Raw genomic sequence first — 25,882 nt, 5'->3', positions numbered from 1 at the left:
GCACAATCACGTCTCCCCACTCTATAGCGCACGCAGCAGCCTCTACAGCAGCTGAAGATCCTCCAGGTCCTAGTGCCCGACCGGTAGAATGTTATATATAGCATATTTAGTGGAGGCGCTGTTGTTACAGTAATACAATGAAAAGTAGATTACACAAATAAATAGAAGTTACTTCTTTTTCTGAATAAATAAAGCAGTAATGATGTCAAAGCACAAGCATGACACTTGTAAATTAAATACTTTTACATACAGTTTATTAATCTGTAATAAAATTTTATGAAATGGATGATGAAAAATAATCCAAGGAGCTCTAAAATAACTGTGAATGTTTTTATCTGAAGCTAAATACAGCATCAACTGATCATATGCCACCCCCACTTCATGTGAACAAACATTAAATCCAAAAATAAAATATTTAGGTTACAACTGCATCTGTCTGGGGTGAAAAATTACTGACTTTATTATTATTTTCAGCGCTTTTAATATACTGTTATACTTTATTAACATTAATTTATTTTTAACAAGTATCCTTTTAGTAAAGAGACCTCAGAAATCTGAAACCAGAATGAAAAAAAAACTTTTTTTTGGCTCAAAATGGTGGTTTCCAAACAAATGGAAAAAATAAACATATATCGGTATCGATATCGGCATCGGCCAGAATGAGTTGAAAAATATCGGCATATCGGCAAAAATCCAATATCGTGCATCCCTACCACAAACAGTGATAGACTGTCGTATAACTCTGACAGCAATTCAGTGACATCAAGGCTAGAACATAATTGGCTTAGGGGTAAAAATAAGTTCGCAACACGTGACCAGATGTTAGCGAACATCTTGACGCCACCCGCGTTGCTGAGTGCACCGTTTAAAAGAATATGTTAATAGACGTAAATTAGTTCAAGTTCACTTGCGTCCTTTTGTGCAGATACAAGTGGTAATGTTACGTTTATGTTGTGTATCTAGAATATCTGATAAATCTCAAATAGGATTGTCATAAAGAACAGGCTTCAGTTTACTGGTGTTCATTCACTCTTCAGCTTCACCTCATGCAGCGATTCCTTTTAGATAATTTTTCTAAAACATTGATGCATTACTGATAATCTAGCAGTTATTTTTTAAGTTATATTTTAATATTTTGATAGACGTGTCATTTTTATCTGTCGACATTAATGAAAATATTTTAATTAAAACAGTTACAAAAATTAATCACAATGATGGAGATGCCCCGCCCCCAAGTACTCGTTTTTGAGACCTATCTGTACTCAAAATAAATTTACAAAAATGCCCATCCCTACTATACAATAAATTGCTTAAAAGCAAGCAGCTTTAGTGTCAGTGTCTCTTTCAATTAGTATTACAACTTCAATTTCTACTATAAAACGGATCTCCAGTGTGTTCACGTCTTTACTCACAGACGTCCGACCTCAACCGATTGAACAGAAGAAATGAACCGGATAAGATTCTCACGTCAAAGGCGGAGGAGCCTCAACACACACCCACCAATTACACAATCGCCACGGACCAATGGTAGTTCGAAGGAGTTTACCAGCTAACGCAAACTTTTTGGAAGGTTCGCTTTGGCAACCTGTTTCAAACTCCCGAAACGAACACAAAAACTACGTTTCGGCCTGATTTTGTTCGAAATTACATCACACATCTTCAATTGCGCTTGAAGTATACTGGGGCCTTTGCGATTTCTACAAAGACGGAGCCACAGAGGTTGGAATCTCCCAAAATTATGAACATCTCTTGCTTAGTCACCTCTTTCTCTGTTGTCACGGCGATCTCTCTCTGCATGTCCTCCCCGCCGTTCATCTCGGGGCTGTTCTCCTCTCTGTCTGTCGTTGTCATAGCGATCACGATCAGTGTTCCTCTCTGAGCTCCGCTCTCTCAGACTGCGGGACTCCCAGCTGTCATGCCCACTAGCACTGCTAGCATCAGTTTGTGATGCTCTACCACCACGAGATGTACCTGAAACACAAAATTCATCACATCCTCTGCCTGAGTATTTTAAATGAATTTCAAGTTCTCATATTATTGCATTACTCCTTAAAAGTAGCTAATAAACGTTACATTTTATGAAGTACACGTCGTCGCATTGCTTTTAATTAGCATCTTAATAAACTCTCTCTCTCCTACAGCTTGCAAGTGCATCTTTTTTAACTTTAAAGTGGTAATTTTGCTGTGGACAAGCGCAAGACAGGATTCTGATGCATAAAAACAGCTAGTCATTTAGCAACACAGTGAAATATACGGGTATTGATGATTACGGTGTTACTGTCAAATGATTCACTGTCAGTAATTATCTTATATTTAAATTTAAAGATTAACTTTTTTTCTTTTTATTATGATTATATTTGGTCAGTATTGCAATCACAATTACTTAACACGATTATTGGTGGGTGATACAATCAAAGTCTTATTTCATGATATTTTAAATATCAGTGAAATTTCACAATTAATTGATACATCACAGCACTGTGAATGAAAGGAAGGTCCACTGGACGGAATGCGGAAGCGGCACAATAATCGGTTTACCTCGTTTATCTTGTTTTTATAATGGTTGGAAGCCAAAATCGGAATTGTAAAACAATTACAATTAAATCACACACCCTTAACTGATATCATTAATCCTTCATTTAAAAATGTTTAGAGATATGATAATAGTGTTATCGTGAATTCTTTTGGCCGAAATAACCATGTAGTGAAATTCTGATATTGTCCGTTTTTTTAATGTAGCTGCCAAAGAATGTCAGGTAATTGGCCCACACAAGGGAAGTATCTTCTCACCTTTCTCTGTGGCGTCTGATCCACGGCCCCTCCCTCTGCCTGTTCTTTCAGCTCGAGATTCGTTCCTGTTGTCCACTCTACTTTCATTTCTCATTTCCTCCCTCCCATGTCCTCTTCCATAATTCCTTTCCTCCTGGGTTGTTGGTTCCTCCTTTCTATGCGTTTCATTTCTTTCTCTCTCTCTTTCCCTCTCTCTTTCTCTTTCCCTGTCCCGGTCCCTCTCCCTATGCTCCAGGGATTCCCGCCCTGAGCGGTCTCGAGTTTCTGTTGCACGGGCATCCCGAGTGTCTTTGACCTCCCCACGGTGCTGTCGCTCTTCCCGGACATCTCGTCTATCCCGTTCACCTCTGCGGTCTCGGCTGTCCCTGCAATCACGCTCATCTCGGGAAGAACTCTGCTCAATATCGTAGTCTCGCTCATCACGGCTGCTGTCTTTCTCACGCTTTCCACGACTCTCTAAAGGCAGAAAGGAAATCAAGTGAGCAACGGAGTGTATCACGTGTATCATGGTTTCCACAAAATATTACGCAGCACAACTGTTTTTAACATTGATAATAAGAAATGTTTATTGAGCACCAAATCAGCTTATGTAAATGATTTCTGACGGATCATGGAGTAATGGCTGTTAAAAATGCAGCTTTACATCACAGGAATAAATTACATTAAAATGTATTAAAATACAAACAGGTATTCTATCAAAAACATTTTCCAACCCCAAGCTTTTGAACAGTAGTGTATTTTTACTACATTCTGAAGTCAGTTGTGGTTCTGAACAAGTCACTGACTCATTGTTTTGTGAAAATGTACAGATGGATTTAGATTTATAGTCATTAAAAAAAGAATGAATGGTCTCATTTGATCGCAAGTCATTAACATCAAAAGCCAAATACTCTATAATGACTGTGTGATGTAGAAATGTGTCTCACCATCTCTGCGCTCATGCCGCCTCTCCTGCAGTGCTGGACTCCTGTCTCGCTCTGCTCTCCCCCTCTCCCTGCCCTGCGAGCGGTGACGGGCACTGGGGCTGGACCTGCGAGGGACGGGTGTCGGTGAGGGGTCTCTCTGGGGGGTGAGTGGAGAGCGGGAGCGACGTGAAGACTGAGTGGGAGGGGGTGAGGATGATGATGGAGGAGGTAGGTCTCGTTGGTAAAGAGGAGAGACAGAACCCCGTCTGTGGCGAGGGGATGGGGAGTGTCTCTGGGCCGAGGAGCCAGAGTGTGAAGAGGGAGAGTGGTGTTGTCGAGAGAGAGGAGAGGGGCTGCGGCGGTGACGGGGTGGAGTTCTAGACCTGAGAGAGGAAACGCATGAGATGAAGATGAAAGTGATATTTGTCCCCACATTATCTCTGAAAAACTACGGATGCAAGTTAAATGTCAGGATATTTCACTCTTATCTGTCGGTTTGTAGGGACTTAAGGCCATGACACACCCAACCGACAAATATCCGACACTGCAAAAACTGATCTGACAGACGCTTAACAATGGCCCATCTGCTTGGTATGTCATGGCCTATAGAGCCATCTCTCCAGTCAGATGTGTCACAGTTTCATATTTGATGAATAGAAAGGTTTTTGTAATAATGTAAAAGACTTTACGGTCACTTTTGATCAATACATCCTTGCTGAATAAAAGTATTCATTTCTTTTAAATTATATTAAAGAATTAGAATCTAACATTTTTTGTAAGGATTTGATTAATTTTGCCACTTAAATCTGAACAAAATCCTGCAAGACTCATGGATATCTAAAAGACATGTCAGGGGTGACACTGAATTAATAATTATTTAAGAGCTTCTCTTCTCACCTCTGCTGCGAGGCTTGTTTTTGGGAGGTGGTTTTGGGGGATGATGACTTCCTTCTGGCTGGAGGAGACGCTTCCCTGGAGGGTGGGGAAAGGCTTCCAGAACGTTCCTCTGATGTTATTGAGCGCTTGGCTTTATGGGAACTATCTGATCGGTCCCTGCAATTAAGGAAAGGTCAAAGATTGATACATAGTTTTATAATATTCAAAATAAATTATATCACATTTGTTTTCACACACCGATAAAAAGCAGTGATGATAAACTGAACCTGGCCTAGCACCATTGAAATGAGAAAATACAATAAACAATAGCCGCGTTTCCACCATCAGGCCAAAAGCGAGCGTGCTAGTGCGTAACAGGGCCAGTTGCGTTTCCACTCTGGGGCTTGATCGGCCCATCTTGGGCCTTCCTCAGGGCCAACAGGCAGGGGTTTTTGGCCCACTGAATACTTTGGTCCAAACCGAGTCAGGACAGGCTCATTTCCCATGTTATCATATCAGGCTACCAGCTAACCTTAACATTTAAAAAAAAAATTGCTCAAAATTCACTTTCAGACACCAGCTAAAAACTTCGGATCGCAATCCGACGGGGATTCTGATCACCGTATGAGGCAGAAATATATTTATGCGATGCTAAAGGCTAGGCTACTTATGCTAACCATTGACATAATAAATACATATTATGACATAATATGATGGAAAATACCAGAGACTGCTTGAAAGACAAATCATATGATTATAATTGCATATATATTTGGTTTCATGTTTTATCTGTTTCTTCCCTGTGCCTTTGATGATACCGGACTTGTGTATCCGCATGTGTCATAAATTACATATATTCCAGTTAACTCATATATCTCCTGTTTTTTGTCCGGCAGCCATTTATCAAAGGGTATCGAATAGATGCAGTACTGCTTAGTGATGCACCGATCATGATTTTACATGGCCGATTCCGATACCGATTTTTTTCAAGAAAACTGGCCGATTCTGATACCGATTTCCGATTTTTTTTTTTTCACAATAAAGTAATGAAAGTATACATGAACAAGATGTTTATTTGGTATTTAACATGCTAAATTGGCTTTTGGCTAATGAAAACAAGTCCGCAATCTGAAATTAACAGGAAATTTGATTGGAAATTAAAAGGCTGAAAGGTGAAATTAAAGGCAACAACTGCATATTCTGCAATCCAAACAAAGATATTACTTAAATCAGCATTTGTTTTTAAATTCAGTGTAAAGAAAAACAGTATTTACCAGTGAAATTCAATAAAACCAAAGTATTTAATTGTTCCAAAATGTTAAATCAAATAATGTTTAGTGCAACAAAAAAAACTAAGATGCTACAGCAGGTGCTTTTTAAATCAGATTAAGTCAATGTAATTTTAAGGTAAAATAAAAGGTAACACTTTAGAATAATGGTCATTAGTTAACATTAGCTAATGTATTAACTAACATGAACTAACTATGAACAGTACATTTGTTACTGTATTTGTTCATCTTTGTTAACGTTAGTTAATATAAATCCAGCTGTTCATGGTTTGTTCATGTTAGTTCACAGTGCATTAACTAATGTTAACAAGATTTTAATAATGCAGTTATCTCTCATTAGTAAATGTTGAAATTAACCTTAACAAAGATTAATAAACGCTTTATAAGTGCAGTTCATTATTAGTTAATGTTAACTAATGTAGTTAACTAATGACCATTATTCTAAAGTGTTACCAAATATAAATGATCATCCTATAGGCTACAGAACTGATAGTATTTCATTTCTAAAGTGCATGCATGTTCTTCTCTAGGCTACAAAAAGAAGTATTTCAGCTTTGTCACAAGTTAGTCTGTTTGGTTCTCATCCGATCCAACACGTGAGAAGCTGAGCTGAACAAAAGCTCACTATCTAGGCTTGTGCAGGCGGAGAGGTAAGCTCTCGCAACTTCAGCTCTCGCAGCAAAGCGGCTCTTCATTCCCTTCAGCGTATCTGGTCTCTTCCCTCAGTTATCCAGGTTCCGTTTGTAACACACAAGTGACATGTTCGCGAATGATTGCAATATAGGCGTATGTGCACGCGGGCGCACTTCCGGATAAATCGGCAGAAAAATACAAAGAAACCGGTTCCGGTTTTTGGCCGGTCAACCGGTGCATCCCTAGTACTGCTGATACTGCTTTTAACAATTCTTCAATCTATGATACTTTATGTTTTGTGGATTTCTTTTGAAGGTGTCCATACCTGCGCTTTTCTTTTTTCTCTTTGTGTTTCTCCACATCTCGTCCTCTTTCTTTGCCTTCTTTAGATTTGTCCTCACATTTCTCCTTGTTTTTGTGTTTATTTTTGTGTTTCTTCCCAATCACTGGGTTCTCCACAGGGACAGGTGGAGGAGGACTGGGTGTCCGTGGCCCTTTTCTTTTTCCATGGCCACTCTTAGATGACCTGGTCAAAAATGTAGACAGCAGTTTAGTATTTAAATTGATAAAAATCAGTTCAAGTAAATGCCGATAACCTTCCTTACCTGCTGTCTGTCTCCTCTGCCCTGTTCTGGTCAGACACTGGAGAGGAGATGACTGAGGAAGTGGAGGACTTTTTTTCTTTCTTGCTGGAGTTCCCACCTTTCCCTGCTCTATGTTTGGGTGAGCCGCTGGATTTACGGGACGAGGGTGACCCCTTAGAACTGCTGCGCTCAGGAGAAGCCTAAAAAAAAAATCAAGGGCACACCAAAAATATAATGCCAATTATAACAGCCTGTAATAATAGGCTAATTAATACTAAAATGACCATTAATTGAGATTTTGTTTATTCTTGTCTGTGGCTCAAATAACTTACCCTGTCCTTAGAAGAACTACTGGTCCTGGTTTTGGAGACTGGTTCCTGTTGAATACATACATGCCATTATTCTCTGCATTGATAAATTATGAATGACTCACAATAACCTTCTTTAAATATTATATATATATATATAATATATATATATATTATATATATATATATATAATATATATAATATATAATATATATATATATATATATAATTTTTGCAGTAAAATGTCTATGGTAACTTATTAATCAGTAAAATTAATATGAACTGGCTGTTCTAACAGGTGTCTGAAAAGGACAATAAATTTGCAACATCTTTGCGGACAGCAACACTAAAGCAATAGCAGCAAGAATCTAGGCTGTGCCCTTTTAGCGCATTTCTTTCCTTCAAAGCGGTATGTTTTGTTCCCCCCTAAAAGCCCAAACTTTCCAAAATCAGCTTCATCGTGGTTGCCATAAAATACAGTCTACTGTTGCTAAACTGCAGGACGTGCTCGATAATAAAAAGTATTATTAAAACTGCTTTAAGCCTCAGTGCTTCACTCAGTGCTCTTTCGTAGATTAAGTAGGATTAATCTAAATTTAAGTTATACAGTGAAGACAATGCAGTGTTGTTTTACATTTGATTACTGTCTGTTGATGAAACTGTTCTGTTTTTTTTTAAATATTTATTATTTATTTCATAGGAATGTTGTTTGTTAGGCCATGTGTCCACCAAATCATTTTTAGCCAGCTCCATGGCACTCTGCTGAAAACACCTAGCTGTCAGCGCTTGAAAGTACTTTGGCAGCAGATATTTTTCCGATCATAGCAAGCACAGCATCTCAACTGAATCTCATTTCACAGATAGTTTGTTTCTGTATTGAAAAATGTAAATTCAATGTAAAGTATCTGCTCGTTTTAATTGATTTTGTTCCGTTATTATGCTGCTTCTTGTCATCTGTTGACGTTGTACAAGCAGAATGTGGCAGTTGGTCTGTGTTGTGTTTGTCCTGCCCCTCCTCCACTCTGATTGGACGGCTGGGTAAAAAGTGACAGTGATGAACATTGCATTTTATTTACTGCAAACATTCTTCAACTCTCGGCGACCAATAAAAAACGCTGAAACTGTAAAAAACTGCACCCAGTTTTCAGGACTTAAAAGAACTGTAAAAAACAACACTCAGCAATTGAGCGTGAAATAGACGCTGAGCGCCTTGTTACGCTCCTAGCGTTTAAAAAAAAAATGCTTTAAGCTGTTCCTAATCACCTCTACGAGAGGGAATGGAATAAGTTGCATATATTTCTTGCCAATAAATAAAGAGTTGGTAATTCATACCTTTTCATCTCAATTTTTATAATACTTAAAATACATTGTTGTTAAAAATAGTATTTTTTCAGCAGCCAATACTACTTCTAGTGATCAGTAATCGGCCCCGAAAATCCTGATCGGAGCACCGTTATTCTGATGTTTAGTCACCAGATCAAGTCCTATCATGACCCCTGTTTTTCCTTCGCCAAATTGAAGAACTCTTGAAATTATAATTAAGAATTTTCTTTTAAGATATTTATAACTTTTTATGGCCTTAAATTTGATACAACAGAATGTAAGACTTTAAGGACCCGCGAGGACCCTGCAACCCAATCTAATATACCTCTTTCTTGATGATTATCTCCTCTCGTTTGTCCATGTTCTCCTGTTCCAGCTTCATCAGCTCACGTTGAATCTTCTGTCTCTTCATTTCAAGAGATAATTCGTAATCGTAGTCACCGTTATCGGAATCTAGTAAAATCAATGACAGATATATAACTGCTTGGGGGGTGGGGGACGACGACAAAGAAACAACAAACCATTACCTGTGATGAGGGGAAAGACTGCACTGCATTCAAAACCCATATATCAATCATCCATCAAGTTCACCCAAAAATTACCCTTCTGTTATTTACTCATCCTCATGTTGTACCAAACACATAAGACTTCTATTCATCTTCAAAACACAAATAAAGATATTTTTTAATTTACGCTTTTATTTACATATCAAAAATGAAAGCTTAAATGTGCGTGCTTGACATGCAAGAAACAATGAGGTTTTGTTCTTGTCCGTCAAGCAAGTACAGTTTAGCTTACCATTAGAGCTGCACAAATAATCATGAAAAGATTGTGATCTCAAAATACCCACACGATCGTATTACTAAATGTCAACGATTCGGCTTTGTCTATTAAACCTCTGACAAGTACATATAGGTATTCATGTATAGGTATGAAAAGGCTATGTCTTTTCAACCACACACACAGTATCAATTTCTGTGCTACAATAATTAAATTATAACATAAGTACTGGGATAAGAGTTTATTACTCAGGTAAACACTGACATCTAGGGTAGCGATCAAAATACAGTAACTTACCTTTTGAAACTAACCTAATGCTTCAAATAAAGATTGTTCACTACATTGTTAATGGTGGCGATAAGTGACTGTTAAAATTTTTTTACTTGTACTTGTCACTGAATTATTCATTAAAGAGATTTGTTCAAAAACGCTCATCCAGTAATGAAACAAGTCTTTATTTGCGAGTCATTCATTGAATCCATTTTTTTCTTTTATTTAAAAATAGACTAGCAATTAAATTTGTCAGAACCTCTAGTAAATTACATGTTTGTTGTTTAGTTGTCTGTTCAGAACAGTGGGAGAATCGTGATCTCTTTTTGAAACCAAAAAAAAGTGCTTCTCAAGAATCATGCAGCTCTACTTACCATATTTGATGTGCTCTATGTATGTGCATTGATCAATGTTTATATGCGAATAAAAGCCTAATTAAATATTTTCATCTTCAGAAGACTTGGATTAAACAGCTTGATTCATATTGAGTGTCAATTAAAAATATTTTTTTAAATTCTTTCATTTAAAATATCTTTATTTGTGTTTCAAAGATGAAAAAAGTATTCGGAAAGGTTTGGAATGGCACATGGGTGAGTAATTGATGACGGAATTTTCATTTTTGAGTGAACTATCCCTTTAAAGAGGCTATATGCGTTTTTCTGAAATTTAAACTCGCGACTGACACCTGTGGCAAAAAAACGGAACTGCTCTTATTTTCTGCTCGCTCTCGCAGCGGTGGTGACGTCACATCCGCAGACAGCGCAGGAAAAAACGACCCGCCAGAAAATAGGAAAAATAGGATACAGGCTTATAGGTGCACCCACTGTGAGCGGACAAGGTGTCAGTATGCTCATCAGGAGATGTTTGAGTCATAAATGGTAAAATAAAAAGGCTATTGTTACGTTTATTTTGGGGAAAGAGTTGCATATAGCCCCTTTAAATGACTTCTAACCAGATACATCAACTTTGTGGGTACCTTCACGACTGGCTTCCCAATCTGCGGTGTCCTCCTCACTAGCTGGAGTGCGTTCCTTTGTGATTTTAATATCCTCTTTCTCCCTGCGTCTGCCTCGGGATGAATCTCGCTGCTAATGAGAAACACACATATTTTTTTCAATGTCAAAGAACTTTCCAAAGAAATTTTCCAAGCAAATGTAAGCTGTTAGAGCAGCCTACTCTGGTTGTGGGTGAAGTGGGTTCGTCTGCGTCTCTTTTCTGAGCGTCACCATCTACATCCTGTCTCTTATTCTTCATCCTCTCCCGGAGATCCCCAGGGGGCCTCTCAGCTGACCTGCAGACCAGCACACATGCAGAATATCAAGCATTCGTCCAAGTATTTGAGCAGGTACATTTACGATACAGCATCTCTTCACTGAAATCTCACCTGTTGAATGTTCCAGAGAAGCCTTTACCTCGTGATGGGGTTCCATGTGTGTATCGACACGTGTTACCGTAACTGCAGTTCCCAGTCTTTAACCAGTTTCTACAATGAGTCTGCAAAAGATGACAAATGTGGGACAGTTTCAGACTGTTACATTTGTAGACTTTACAAGGGCACTTGGACAAAAAAAAAGTCAAAACCCATTGAGCTACTACCTAAACAGCATTACTGTTTATCATAGGCACCAGAATACTGTCTAGCTCAACAAGTTTCCAGAGCACCACAGTGGGTGATGAGTATTCCTACCTCTGCTGCATTACTGGCCGTGCTGGGCCCAAGTCTCTCAAACACGCTGGGCCTGCGGGAGGGGGTGGTCGTGGTCGTGCTACTGCTGCTGTCCGATATGGTCTTTGAATTCTCCACTGTAACCTTCCGCCTGATCTTGGACATTCTGCAGGGCTGCATTAGAAAAATGGCAAATAAAAGGCACCAGCATTTTGAAGCTGAATGCAGTGCTGTAGTTAAGACCAGCTCAATGAGTCAAGACTGAGACCAGAAAATGGTCAAGTTCGAGTCCAGACTAAGACCAGAAGAGGGCTGAGGCAAGACCGGGTCCACACGCTCCACAAGTCCATGACCAATGAACAAGAAAATATGGCCTAGGCTTTTTTAGAGATCAAGTCTCAATCAGTCGCCTAGCTCCCAGAGAATCAGTATATTGTTTTCATGATTTCGGGCACGGGTAAGGACAGTAAAGGACACTGGCTCGCAACACATTGGGACATGTGGGCGGCGACGTGACATCCTCATTGTACAACATCATTACTGGTATTTATGAACAACAGCAGAGCTGATATCTTTCTGACATTACTTGTTATGTTATTTAAAGTACATTATGTTAAATACTTTGCTTGTTACATATACGTGCAACATTTCAGCCGTAGATAAATTATAAATGTTAGCTAGATTGTGTTCATTACCGGTCTAACAATGTATGTTTATGCTGAAATATAATAAAATAATGGTTTCTGTTTTTAAAAACACATATCGCGGGTCACGTGTAGTGAGTTGGCTCACATGATTTAAGTTTAGCTCTTCAAAATTTCCGCTAAGGGAGCCTAGTGAGCATCGATGCACCCTGGGTTTTGCAGTGCATCGTGGGACTTTTTAGGGAGCGAACGTATCAGTGCACTGGAAGGATTCTGCGATTGAGACAGCCCTTTAAATGGCTAACTCCCTGATCAGTGCCCTGACTACTGAACTATGGAGTTGATTGAGACGCGGAGCAGGTGGACTGTCTTAATTCAAACTTAACTCTCTTCTGGGTTTGGTCTTGACTCTTGGTCTCAACTAAAACATTGGCTGAATGGTCTTACATTAATTCTAAGGTCACACACATATCTAACTACCTCAGCCTGAGCCTACATTAATGTGCCCTTCAAGTGGAGTCTGAAATCTTTTAATTAAGACATCCAAGCACATGAATGACCGAGTGGAGTCATATTTACAAGTGGGAAACTCAGAATTCTAGATGAGACATGAGTTCCTGAGTTGGAAGGGGAGTGTCAATTTGAAACATGATAATAGATATATAAACAATGATACTAGATATGTTAATACATATATAATATAGTTATAATCAAAATAGAGATCAGTGCCTGTAGCCAAAGGTGTTAAATCACAACATTTTCAGTTTCAGGTGTAGCTTTTGGGGTTTATTGTTCTTAATATAATTAAATTGTTTCGTCTTGTGTACTTCAATGAGTGGGTTTCCACACTTTTTGACCTGACCAATGAATGACCCCATGACTTTTCCAGTCATGTATGGTTACTCCTGTACAAAGACTGTACAGGAAGATTTATATCAGGTACCAATCCCAATTATTCAAATATTTACATAATTATAATCTACTTATTTGTGAACAAAAGTTTCCAAAACGACATCAGCTTGAGATTTAAATGCAAACTTCCATGACTTAAATGTTTTATAAATGTTTTGTCAGTCTGAAAAAAATTAATCACACTTTTAAAAATGATTTGCTAGTTCCTGTTTTCTCCTGACCATGTGAGCCCCGTTCATTGTAAACACTAGCACAAGCACATTAGACACATTTGTGCACATGCGACTGCCTATCTTTCTCTAAAAGGCGCATTAACATATTAAAGCTATAGCTACTACTAGTAAGGCATGCGAGGTTTCACTAAAAAGGTGATTTTAAATCATTTGCGTGTTTAAAGATGTCATTCCTTCGCAGAGCTCCGCGGTAAGAGCTGCATATAATGCCGCGCGGCCTACATTGATAGCACAAGCCTCGATAACGACACCGCTGAAACTGCTGCTGATTGACCCGTAAACACATACAAACATGCACTTTACCCGAATATGAATGATGCGTCAAGTCCAGTTTCACAGACTGTTTGGGGATAACCTCCTAATCACATGCAAAATTCTTGCAAAGCGGTCTTCCCCTTAGCCGCCGTCATGATGCTGGCGAGACAGCGCAAACTGCACACACACGGCTTCCCGACGTACTGAGGAGAGGAGGATTATGGGAAACTGGAGGTCTGGTCCTATTTTTTTTTTTTAAAGGTTTTGTCTCAATTGTAATAAATAAAATATACATGAAAAATTGTAGTTAGTAATTTAATCTACTTTTAGGGCTTTTCAAACTTTTATGTCATGGACCTCCAAATAACATCCTCGTGTGAGTGACCCTTATGCCTATTAAGTTAATTTATTATATATATTTTCTATTCGCTATAAGAATGTACTGTTAATTGCGTAATTTATAAAATGTTTTAATATTTTTTTATTTATATTAATCGTTAATTTAATAGATTAATACATTGTTTTATTTTAATCACATTTGTATTAATTTATTTTAATATAATTTATTTGTTTATGTACTTACTTAATATGTATATGCTTTTTCTCTAAACTTTTGCATGCTATTTAAGCTAATTTATTTATTTATTTATTTTATTATTATTATATTCACAGTTTAACAATTTACCACAATACTTTTCCACATATATTTATTTTAATCTCCTTTATTTATTTATTTATTTACTTACTTTTTTTTTAATTTTATCATATGTTAATTTACCACCAAATTATTTATTTATTTATTTTAGTCTAATTCATTTATTTACTTAATTGTATACTTACTTTTCTCTACACTTTTAAGCAAATTGATTTATTTACTAATTGTATTATTTATTTTACAGTTTTATATGTTAATTTAACATTTAATCACTTATTTATTTATTTTAGTCTAATTCAATTATTTTTTTATTTTTTCTACACTTTTTATTTACTAATTTTATTATTTATTTTTGAACATGTTTCATATGTTAATTTAACATTTAATCACTTTTTATTTATTTATTTATTTATTTATTTATTTATTTATTTATTTATTTATTTATTTATTTATTTATTTATTTATTTATTTATTTATTTATTTATTTATTTATTTATTTATTTATTTATTTATTTATTTATTTATTTATTTATTTATTTTGATATCGTATCTCTACTTTTCCCCGGACCCCAGTTTGAAAACCCCTGACATATAAGATTTTGTACGATATGGGACAATAAAGTGTATTTTTTTTGTTATAAAAATGCAGATGTCTGCAACAACCATAAAGTTTATTTTTATTTTTATGTGCTAATGTTTTTGATGATACTGCTATATCTTCGATGGCATACTAAAGTTTATGTACCATTCATTATTGCTGCTCAGTTGGTAACCTACATAACTTCAACCAGACTTACATAACTTATTTTTTTCTCACCAAAAAACACTGCTCCATATGGTTAGAAACATACTATAAACAAATATCAACCCTACAGTACGTATTGCCATGATGAGCTGAGTGATGTTACCAGACTGCGTTCTCCTGTACTCAGGAGTCTGTACTCCTTAGTCAAACTTGCCAAGTCCAAATTACCAAGGAAGGACGCAAGTCCTTCAAGATTAAATATTCGAAATGACATCAATCCATAATCTGACTTTTGATGCAACCTGGAATCCCAACATGTTTGTTCATTTGGCCAGAGGAGAACTGGCCCCCCCGACTGAGCCTGCTTCTCACAAGCTTTTTTTTTCCATTTCTGTCAAGTTTGGGTTCCTTGCCACTGTCGCTTCTGGCTTGCTTAGTTGGGGACACTTAATATTCAGTAATATTATCGATTCGATTGCACTAACACTATATTGGATGAGAACAAAACTTGAACTCATTTGAGCTGGACAACGACCCATAAAGTTTTTATAGCTGATTAGACTTCATTTCTTAATTAACTTTTTGCAACATCGAAATGAACTGAATCAACATTCTGAATCAACTGAACTGACATTCACATATTCACATAATGATTTAAAAATATATATATATTTGGAAGAATGGCCAAAGTCTTTGATATGGCATATTAGCATATAGACCTTGCATATTCATAAGATCTTCCACTTGTTTGTTTTCTTGACCATTTTTCTGCAACTAAAGTATCAACAAGCATATTAGAGGCCAACACCAAGTGAACAATGTTTTATTGTGGTGTAGTAAATTATGGCTACTTGGTATATTAGGACACACTTGCATACACACATAACAATAACCTCACTCTCAGAAAATATTTTAATTAATATGAATTATTACATACATGTGTTTTCTCAATTGATGTTAGCGCATTTTAAGTATGCATTTTGTTTAGTGAAGACTAAAAGTTAAGAATCTGAATCTGTAGTGTGCTCAGGTTGTTGGAAGCCCTTCATTGAGTTTTCTTGATCACGTGTAAGGCTATGATCTTTGCTGCCAGCAGAGCCTCGTTACAGGCCTGAGGGATAAAGCTGGGTGGAAGAAGAAACCCATATCGACCACGATCCTGAAGTTCAAAGGTGAAGGAATATTTTATCCCAAGATTATATGCCCAGTCATCGGAGCCTCCTGGGGCTAAATCTTGTGAAAGAAAAACAGAGTATTAACATAACAAAGAAACAGAAACAGGCAAAAGTTCAAATATAGTTAACAATAAAATATTTGTATTCTAAGAATAGACAGAAAGCTTACAAATGGTTTTTGCACCGGGGCCATATTTATAGATATTCCTGTAGTATCTGCGTATTTTTGTTGAGGCCTCCTTAACAAGATCAAACTGTCAGAAAGAAACACACAAAAAAAATTATTGTAGAAGTAAATATATATATACTGTATATATACACACACAAATGCTCATGCATGAACGTTTTCACACACCAACTCATTGTGGTTTAGAACCTCATCATAGGAACAGGAGTAAGGAAACAGAAGCATCTGAGAGTAGGAGTGAATGGAGAGGTACAGCTTGACTGTGTCCTTATGGGAGCGCAGGAACTGTGCCACAGCCTGGGTCTCTGGCTCAGACTCTGGGAACTGACCGCAATATGTAGGATCACATGGATTACTGGAGGCACCCTTCGCTTTAGAACAGAGTGAAATAATTAAACCAGGAGTAATATCAGTTCAAAACGAAAATGTCTTTAGAAGTAAAATTGTAAGTGTTTTTAATGAAGGTTCGGTATTTGGAGCTTACTGCACCAGTTAGCATCAAAATTTCTGTTCAAATCGGCTCCAGCACACTCGCTGTCTTTGTTATCAGAGCGGTTTTTCCTCCACATACGATCCTGTTTGGTAAATGAGAAATAGTAAATAAGATTAATGCCATGAGGAGTTTTTAGAATAAGTACTGTGGATCTTGGATCAAGAAAAAGTTAGTGATAAATTCAGTTTTTCCAATTCAAGGAAATGAATAATACACAACTACATGTTATTATAATTCTAACAGCAAGAAATGCACTGATAATAATAATAACAACAACAATTTAAACATTACTGTTGTCCATGTGTACTTGTATCCATCTGGGTTCATCACTGTCAAGACGTAAATGTCCATGTTATTCAACATCTCTGTGATTTCAGTGTTCTGGTTGTAAAATTCTAGCGCCTGGCAAAACAAAACAAAACAAAACAGAAAAACAACTTTCCTTTAGATTTCCCATACATGCTGTCATTTGCTCCAATTTACTACTGGTCGTGTAAGCTTGTAAATGTGTATTTGTCAATCTGCTGTGTGTCAAGGTCAAATAAAGCAGAACCACACGGTCAAGCAAGGTAATCCATTATTAACAAGAGAAAAACAAATCCACCAAATGGAATAGCAAGAGGAGAAGATGACAGGGTTCTGTTGCTGAAATGGCGCAAACTCAAAGTTAACTCAAGTTTTTCTGGAATTTTAACAGGAAGAATTGGGAAGCATATTGTCATAATGGTCAGTGTGGATTGAGCCAAACACATGCAAATGGAAATGTGAACGCAACCGAAACAGGAAACAAATATTTCCAAAACTGCTAATTTGCTAATGTCGCCTTGATGTGGCCAACGCTAATATGGCTTTATAGTGCACTAGCCAAGATTGTGATATCTGCCTTGGAGACTGGCAAAAAAAATATACAGTTTAACATGCAAAGCTCAAAATGATGTAGGACTCTTCAAGATGTAATTTAAGGGTTTAATCCATATACAGTTTTATACAAATCATGTGCAAATGGAAAGCATCTTTGTTGATCCTGGAACAACATTCCAATCAACCAATCAGATTTGAGGTATTGCCAATGCCAAATATCTTATGTTACCACTAAAAAGTGGCCTACATTATTTTAAATATATCTAGTCAGTGACAAGCATTCATCTAAAATAATTCAGCATTTTCAGCTTCAGAATCATCTAATATTTTTATTTTGGCGTCACCATTGTCCTGTGCATTGGGTTACTGGCACCAAGTCCAATACTATTTATTTTCACCCTCAAGGTAATACCACATTTAGAATTTTAATCAACAGTAAAAAAATTGTTAACCTTTTACCACGTCTTGGAGTATTGCAATAATTTTGTATCGTGAGTTCAGCATCGGGATATGTATCGAATTATGACATGAGGGTATCGTTACACCCCCTACTTGGCAAAAAAAGTGTGAAGAAAAGCATGACACAGACAGCTTAGGTTAAGCTATAATGCTGAAAGGATATTGAACACTTCATACTGACATATTTGACAAACCACATGCAAAAGGCTGGAGCGATCCACTCCCGTGCATGAATCCCACAGTCCATCCACATGGCCCTCTTCACCGCATCTCTCCTGCCTGACAACTGCAGCATGAAGATAGACAACGAGACAAGTCATAATTTAAATTATGAATGTGTCAATGTCTGAAAAAAACATATTCAAAGAACACTCAGATCTCTAGTACAAAAATGAGTGTACAATGAGTGTACCTTTATAACATAGAGTGGACGCTTCTCAGAAGATGACCCAATAAGAATAACTTTCACCATGTCTGAATGATCTTGCTTGGTCTTATTTATCCAGTAATAGATCTGAGAAAAAATGTTGGTCAATTTGTCATTTTCAGTTAAATGAATGAGGATGAGGTAAATGTTCTAAGATTTGTCAGTTTACATCTTCTAAGGAATGATATCTCTCATAGAACACGCCTCCACTCCGGGGATCTGACGTGTCGTTTCTGGTCTGCATCTCAACCAGTGCTGGTGTGTTTTCCAAAAGAACTCTGCACAAATATCAAAAATCAGATTTGAGTAATTTGCTTTTTAACATATGCAGACATCATATCAATTCGAAGCATAATAAACATCCTAAATATCTCATTTAAATAATCATAATAAGTAAATACCTCATAGAACACCATACACCAAACTGAACAGATTTGCATACCTGTAAGTAATGCCATGTTTGCGTAGGAGTTCAGTGACAAACTCCACACTTGTTGATTGAATGTAAAGGTGAACCTCACTATTAGTTGTAATGTAACTGGGCGAAGCAGGTTGCCACAATACTGTCTGAACAAGCACAGAACATAGGTTTACGTGTTAGCTGAAACTCACAGGAGCAGAGTTCAATAAATCAAACCAATGAATTTCTTACTTGACTTCTAGTGTAACTCAAAATCTACAGTATAGATATTGCATCTCAAATTTGATATTTACAATCGTCCTCTGACAGAATGCCAGTCAACAGATGGCAATGAATAACCTCTCACCTCATTGTGACTTGTCATGTTCCGCACTGTGTCCACATGTTCCTGTGTGGATACAGTGATGGACAAAACCTGGTCACTGTGTATGAATAGGGAAACAACATCATTTTAATTGTTAGATGTAGGCATTATATATAGATGAATGGGGAAAAATAGAAGCATTATGCAAGTTTAACAAGTTTGTAACTCACAATAACCACTTCAGCAAAGGCACCATTTTCTGTTTATTTCAAACTTTTGGCTGTCATAACATCATAATATAAAATTATTAGCCTACTTGTAGTATTTTAATAATCCATCAGAGCTCCAATGTTTGTATATTCACATTTAATAGATGAATGCACATAATCTATTATCATTACCCAAGAATATTTAAATGTTAATAAAAAACTTGTTAATAAATAAAATCTGTCAAAACTTGCATAAATGGTATGTTTTTTCTCCAGTAAGCTTCATTATTTAGTGAGCTTTCACATTGATTACAATAAACAATTATAAAATACTAGGAAAAGCATTTTAGCCTACTAAATGATGTTTCTAAATTAAGAGGTTTTTGGTTCTGGGTGTTGCTACAGGCAACAACTCAAGTTAATAAAAATACAACCGTATAATGCATTATTTTAGAAAAAAAAGAGAGAGAAATGACTTACTGTTCCAATTTGCAGATACATTTCTCAAGAAAGACGTTAAAACATATCAAGTAAGCCAGTTGTATTAGGGGCCTCATTTTTTTGTTTGTTCCGTCTCCAAATAGTTTGTGCAATAATGTAGACTTGTGGTAAGAGGCCAGTATTGATCTAGAACTGTTTGTTTACTGGTTAAACTTTGAATTGGCTTGGTGTATTTCAAAATTTTGTTTGTTAAATGTTTATAAGAACCACATTTTTATTTATTTATTTAAGTATGATACGAAAACAAAAGTTTTAATAGCACATTTTAACATTTCTTGCTGTTAGCATCATAGGTTAGCACACGGAGAAAAAAAGGTGTCAAAATTGTACCTTTAGGGCTACAACAGCTCGTCACTGGGGCAGTACCCTTATAAGGACATATTTGTACCTTTTTACCACAAAAAGGTTCACAGTAGCAACTTAAGGTATGTATTTGCACTCTAAGGTACTAATATGCACCTTTTAGGGGTAAAAAGGGTACAAAGATCAAAGATGTCCTTGACCAATATACCTTATACCAGTCCCCTACATGGCAAAGAGTACTGCCCCATTGACAAGCTGATGTACCACTGAAGGTACAATTTTGACACCTTTTTTCTCTGTGTATAGGGCAGAACTCGACCATAAATCTTAACACTAGGTGGCAGCCAAGAACGTATTTTTTACAACAGGACGCTGAATCCAGAAACGAAACGGATGACCATTTAGGCTCCAGTGCAGTAGGTGGCGAAAACGCTCTTTGCCCACCGCGATTAAATACTAGAAAAAGTGAAAAACAAAAAACAGCAGCCGACCGAAGCATTTCGGACAGAAAGATATAGGGGTGTACAATAGGATATAAGGTGTTTTTTTAATATTATAATGTTAAATAGTTTCATTGAACCTTAAATCCACGCTTCATGCAGTAGGTGGCGGTATGCACCTGATAAGTTATGGTTGCAATCGGCCATAAAACTAAATGAAGAAGAAGGAGAGGAAGAAGCACTTCCGGGTTCTGACGAGAGACTTTGTGGTGTGTTGTCATTTTGGTGAAGATGTTACCGCACGATCACTTCTCTCTCTGTCTGTGTGATTTAATCAGGTAATAATAACATTAAAGTATTTGTTAATTTTTATAGATTGTGTAAGCTAGTGTCGAATATGTGAAATCCAGTGAACTCAGACATGCAGTTACTGTACGAATGTATATTAAAATCTACTCTCGGTTTATTTTCTGTTTAGAATGAATGAATGGATACATGTATATGTATATTTAAACATTTATAAAACAGTGATGGATGTTAATTTGTAAATTTCATATAAGTTCAATACTTAAGCCATTCGCAAGTATTTCTAAAGGACGTTGAAGGATTTTATATAGTCACATGCTCATTTACAGGTGGCTTAGAACGCTTATTAATCCGTACGAACAATGTTATAGGACGTATAGCTGGTTAAAAGAATATAAGAAAATCTGTAACATTGTACTTTAGAATAAGTTTTGTGATCTTGTCCATACACTAACTTTGTAATAGGAAACCTATTGTATGTCAACTGATATTAATGGAAAAGAGGGATTATTGTTTGTGACTTTTGCCTTCCACAGGTTACTGTGGTCACTGCTGTTACCATGCTTCTACCTGAGTCTTGTCCTGACAGCCATCCTCTTCCTCTTCATCATGGCGGTGAGAACCTGGCTGCAGATGAAGAGGAAGACCAGGAGAGCTCAGGATGGCCGGCCTGCCGTGGCCTTCTTCCACCCATACTGCAATGCAGGAGGAGGAGGAGAGAGAGTGCTGTGGTGTGCTTTACGTGCTCTTCAAAACAGGTTAGAATATTTCACAGCACGTAAGAGTGTGCCATTTATTTGGCTAGACATTTATGGGTCAGTGACAAATAAGGAGTGAAAGCAAAGCATACAAATAACAAACACTAAAACCATAATTTAAATCATTTTAAACCATATTGAAATATTTTTTTAGATTGTATTTTTAAGTTACATACTTTGTTGTATGGTTTATTGATTCTAGTCATTGAAAATGTAATACAGAATAACATTTATAATGAATCCATATATGATGATAACTTCTACCAGATCAAAAAGCCAAGGTTTATTCTTTATTTATTTATTTATTTATTTACAATTGACATCACTATGAATCAGGATGAAACCTGCCCTAGAATGTCTGTTATCCTGAATGAAATTGAAATCCTAGTGTAGGGATACAAGTCTTTCAAGTATTACAATTAAATTATTGATATATCATTAATATATAAAATTAGTTCTAGATCACTGTGATTGTCATTTCTTGCTTTGTGATGGATGGATGGATGGATGGATTTATTTATTTCGTTTTACTTTAGGTGTGGACCGTTATCGTGCATGACATTTTGAATATTGTCTTAAAATATAATTGCTCATGAAAAATGTAGGAAAAGTCTATATAATTGAATCGCTACTAGGCATATTTTGATTTAAAAGCTAGTCTTATATTTTGAAATTGCTTAGGACAGCAAAGTGAGCATGGTACGTCACTGACCCTTATATAAGTATATCAAGTTCTGCATTTGACTGAAGCTGTCTTGAAATGCTTAGATCAGCTTATTAAATAATGAAAGACTACTCATGATATCAGGATTCATTTCAGGATTCTTTTTGATTCCTGTATATTTACACAGGTACCCAGATGTTTCCTTCGTGGTCTACACAGGTGATCAGGGTGTGACGGCAGAAGAGATTTTAGATGGGGCACGGCGGCGTTTCAACATCAGACTCCCCAGAGCCGTTAAGTTTGTCTTCTTGAAACATCGTCTCCTGGTGGAGGCAAATCTCTACCCACACTTCACCCTTCTGGGGCAGAGCGTGGGCTCCATCTTCCTGGGGTGGGAGGCCTTGACTGAGTTTGTTCCAGACCTCTACATTGATTCAATGGGCTATGCCTTCACCTTACCTGTGTTCCGTTATCTGGGTGGATGTCATGTGGGAAGCTATGTGCACTACCCAACCATCAGCACTGACATGCTGTCTGTGGTTCGAGAAAGAAACCCAAGGTTCGTCATTTATGTTACTGAATTTATGTGATTCCACTGTTTAATGTTTAATGATTCAAAACCTGATGTAGGGGTTAAAAGAACTCCATTATGACTGTATTCTAGTTCAAAACTGACCCTGTTTACATTCTTAATTTGCAGTAAGTGCAGTAGTTCTGAACAAATTTACAACAGCTAAAATAAGTTTTCAAAGTGTAATTCTAGACCTGGAAAATCTTAATTTCATGGACATTTTTATAATAATAATAATGTTTTTCGAATTATGCCAACGCTCTAAAATATTTTAACAGTTTGATTTAAGATAAAAAAAAAAATAATCATTATCCTCAATCTTTATCCAGTAAATTATGAACGAGTTGAATAGTGAAATGAGTAGGAACTGTGAAAAACATTCAGCTGTTAGAACTTCTGGAATCCTGAAATTCACAAAAAACTAGGAGTGTCTGGCTGTAGAATGTTGTGTAGAATATTAGTGCACAGTATTTCAAAGAAAATATAGTCTTCTGAAATTACTTTCCTTTTGAAATGTTGATGTAATATTTGTTATATTTTCCAGTTGTTATGTATGGTGCATGAATTGTTTCATGTGTATAATTAATTACATTTGTAAACTATCGTTCAAAATTTTGGGGTCAGTATTTTATTTTTTTATTAAAGGGAATAAATACTTATCAATCAATTTGATCAAAAGTAACAGTATAGACATTTACAGTGTTACTATTTCAAATAAATGCAGTTCATTTGAACTTAAAAAATGAAAACCACGTTTTCCACAAAAATATTAGGTAGCACAACTGTTTTCAACATTGATAATAATTAGAATTTTTCTTGTGCACCAAATCAGCATATCTGAAGGATCTGAAGACAGGAGTAATGATGCTGAAAATTCAGCTTTGCCCTCACAGGAATAAATTATATTTTTAAAAGATATTCAAATAGAACAGTCATTTTAAACAGTAATACTATTTCACAATGTTACTGTTTTACTCTATTTTTGATCAAATAAATGCAGCCTTTTATTAATGAGCAGAAGAGACTATCAAAAAACGAAATATTGAATGATATTGTATACTATTGCCTTATATACATTTTTAATTACATTTGTGCATTCTAGGTTCAATAATGCAGACTACATCTCCAGTAACCCTGTACTGAGTGCCATCAAAGTGATTTACTACTGTGTCTTCGCACTGCTGTACGGTCTAGCCGGCTCCTGTAGTGAAGTGGTCATGGTAAATTCCACCTGGACGTTAGGTCACATTCTGGCTCTGTGGCGCGCTCCTAACCGCACGAATGTGGTCTACCCACCGTGTGACGTTCAGGCCTTCCTGGACATCCCTTTTGCAGAAGAGAACGAAGAGAAAGAAGGCAAGAAGTGTCACTGTGTGGTCTCGGTGGGTCAGTTCCGGCCTGAAAAAGACCATCAGCTGCAGATCAGGGCTTTTAGAAAACTTCTGGACAGGAAGGGGGCGGAGCCTGCCGGTCGAGACACCGTGAAGCTGGTGTTGATTGGTGGATGTCGTAACCAGGAAGATGAAGACAGGGTACTGATGCTGAGGGGATTGTGTCAGGAGCTGGGCATGGCAGACAGGGTGGAGTTTAAACTCAATATCCCATTTGAGGAACTGAAGAAAGATTTAACAGATGCCACGATTGGGTTGCACACAATGTGGAATGAACATTTCGGTATTGGTAAGATAATGAATATCATGCTCTCATTTTTAAAAAATGTTAAGGTCAAAAGTTGTATCTGTCAATATTAGTTAAATTTTTATTAACGAACATTTACACGGTTTAAAAAAATGCTGTAAAGTTAAATGTATGTTTCATTGTTAATTAATGTGAGATGATGCATTAACTAATGTTAAAAACGAGAGCTTGTTGTAAAGTGTTATTTTTTGTTTCTCCACAGTTATGCATGTACATGACTGTTACGCTGAGAACACTTATCATCTTCCATATCTCTGCAGGTGTAGTGGAGTGTATGGCTGCAGGAACAATCATTCTGGCTCACAAATCTGGTGGTCCGAAGTTGGACATTGTAGTTCCTTATGAGGGCGGTCCAACCGGCTTCCTGGCAGATGATGAAGACACCTATGCAGACGCTATGGAGCGAATCCTTTCTATGACTCCTGCAGCTCAGTTAGAGATCCGACGCCGGGCCCGTCTGTCCGTCACTCGCTTCTCAGACCAGGAGTTTGAAGGTTCATTTCTTGCAGCCGTGGAGCCTCTAATGTCAACACTGAGACTATGAGATTGATGGACGAGGGGGGTCATGGTACTCTCACCATGTCTCTGTCCTGGCTATTGTGAATCAGCCCGATATAGTTCAGTCTAGTTCACAAGCTTGTGCTGGCCCTATTATGCTGACTATGAATCATTCTGTGTCTAGAGCAGAAGTGAGCAATTCATACTCGCATGTCTTGTGAACATTTGCTCTTTAATTAGGAAACATCACTAAGGTAAGGGATGCATCTTGGGAAATGCTGGTTCTGGTGAGATTCCACCTTCTGCTTTAACTTAAAGGCAAGAGTGACATTGAATGAAAGAGTTACACACTGAGGATGAACAGAAAGCAGGTGATTTTGTTTCATTTAAAACATGCTGTTTTGTCTTATCTGTTTTATGTACATTTATTTAAATGATAAATATAGTTTATAATTATAATAGGTTTGTTTTGCTTTATTGTTGTAATAGGTTTCAAAGAGTTGAAACTACAAATGATCAAAAATGTGATATTTTGTTTTAAATAGTGCTGTATGTTGATTAAATGTTTTTTTTGTTTTTTACAATAAATTATATACGAGTGGTGGGCTGGAAATATAACACTATTTCTGTGTAATTATTACATGATACCCAGTTATTACATTAGACAGCTGTGATCAATTCTTATCATTGTCACATAGAGCTGTCCAAACATTTTGTATAATCTAACCAACAGATAAG

The 25,882-nt window shown here is 36.8% G+C and overlaps 3 protein-coding genes across 3 annotated transcripts in view; 1 reads left to right on the top strand and 2 right to left on the bottom strand.

Annotated features, from left to right (window-relative positions):
- The window catches only part of zc3h13 (zinc finger CCCH-type containing 13), a 28,183-nt gene extending 14,509 nt beyond the window's left edge, over positions 1–13,674 (bottom strand). Inside the window, exons 1-13 of the mRNA XM_079813616.1 lie at positions 13,518–13,674; positions 11,447–11,599; positions 11,144–11,253; positions 10,936–11,050; positions 10,736–10,847; positions 9,035–9,162; positions 7,410–7,454; positions 7,099–7,277; positions 6,819–7,019; positions 4,593–4,748; positions 3,717–4,078; positions 2,791–3,246; positions 1,762–1,971 (exon numbers count right to left, since the gene is read on the bottom strand). Coding sequence (XP_079669742.1) covers positions 1,762–1,971; positions 2,791–3,246; positions 3,717–4,078; positions 4,593–4,748; positions 6,819–7,019; positions 7,099–7,277; positions 7,410–7,454; positions 9,035–9,162; positions 10,736–10,847; positions 10,936–11,050; positions 11,144–11,253; positions 11,447–11,590 — 2,218 coding nt within the window. The 5' untranslated portion in view covers positions 11,591–11,599; positions 13,518–13,674. The remainder of the gene's footprint in view (positions 1–1,761; positions 1,972–2,790; positions 3,247–3,716; positions 4,079–4,592; positions 4,749–6,818; positions 7,020–7,098; positions 7,278–7,409; positions 7,455–9,034; positions 9,163–10,735; positions 10,848–10,935; positions 11,051–11,143; positions 11,254–11,446; positions 11,600–13,517) is intronic.
- Positions 13,675–15,665: 1,991 nt separating this feature from the next.
- Positions 15,666–20,485, bottom strand: cpb2 (carboxypeptidase B2 (plasma)). Its single transcript, XM_079812910.1, has 11 exons — positions 19,886–20,485; positions 19,239–19,314; positions 18,914–19,038; positions 18,641–18,749; positions 18,457–18,558; positions 18,226–18,330; positions 17,016–17,126; positions 16,716–16,806; positions 16,400–16,602; positions 16,214–16,298; positions 15,666–16,102 (listed from the first exon to the last, which is right to left on the bottom strand). The coding sequence occupies exons 1-11, from the start codon at positions 19,960–19,962 to the stop codon at positions 15,915–15,917; spliced, it is 1,272 nt and encodes a 423-aa protein (XP_079669036.1). The 5' UTR covers positions 19,963–20,485; the 3' UTR covers positions 15,666–15,914.
- A 171-nt stretch (positions 20,486–20,656) lies between these two features.
- alg11 (ALG11 alpha-1,2-mannosyltransferase) lies at positions 20,657–25,766 on the top strand. The gene is made up of 5 exons (XM_079811753.1): positions 20,657–20,987; positions 21,492–21,713; positions 22,565–22,936; positions 24,051–24,628; positions 24,907–25,766. Exons 1-5 carry the CDS (start codon positions 20,941–20,943, stop codon positions 25,188–25,190), a joined length of 1,503 nt encoding a protein of 500 aa, XP_079667879.1. The 5' UTR covers positions 20,657–20,940; the 3' UTR covers positions 25,191–25,766.
- The last annotated feature ends 116 nt before the right edge of the window (positions 25,767–25,882 follow it).

This window comes from Gobio gobio (genome assembly GCF_949357685.1).
Source record: "Gobio gobio genome assembly, chromosome: 3".
NCBI classification, from domain to species: Eukaryota; Metazoa; Chordata; class Actinopteri; order Cypriniformes; family Gobionidae; genus Gobio; species Gobio gobio.
The sequence above is the reverse complement of the archived record's forward strand: the minus strand, read 5'-3'. Positions and strand labels throughout refer to the sequence as shown.

Bases quoted from the DNA above. Each gene is read 5' to 3' on its own strand.
- alg11 (XM_079811753.1), top strand. From the start codon at position 20,941: ATGTTACCGCACGATCACTTCTCTCTCTGTCTGTGTGATTTAATCAG. The intron at 20,988-21,491 runs GTAATAATAACA...TGCCTTCCACAG, and splicing joins TGTCTGTGTGATTTAATCAG to GTTACTGTGGTCACTGCTGT. The intron at 22,937-24,050 runs GTTCGTCATTTA...TGTGCATTCTAG, and splicing joins GTTCGAGAAAGAAACCCAAG to GTTCAATAATGCAGACTACA.
- cpb2 (XM_079812910.1), bottom strand. From the start codon at position 19,962: ATGAGGCCCCTAATACAACTGGCTTACTTGATATGTTTTAACGTCTTT. The intron at 18,559-18,640 runs GTAAACTGACAA...ATTTTTTCTCAG, and splicing joins GATATCATTCCTTAGAAGAT to ATCTATTACTGGATAAATAA. The intron at 16,103-16,213 runs GTAAGCTTTCTG...TTCTTTCACAAG, and splicing joins CCCCGGTGCAAAAACCATTT to ATTTAGCCCCAGGAGGCTCC.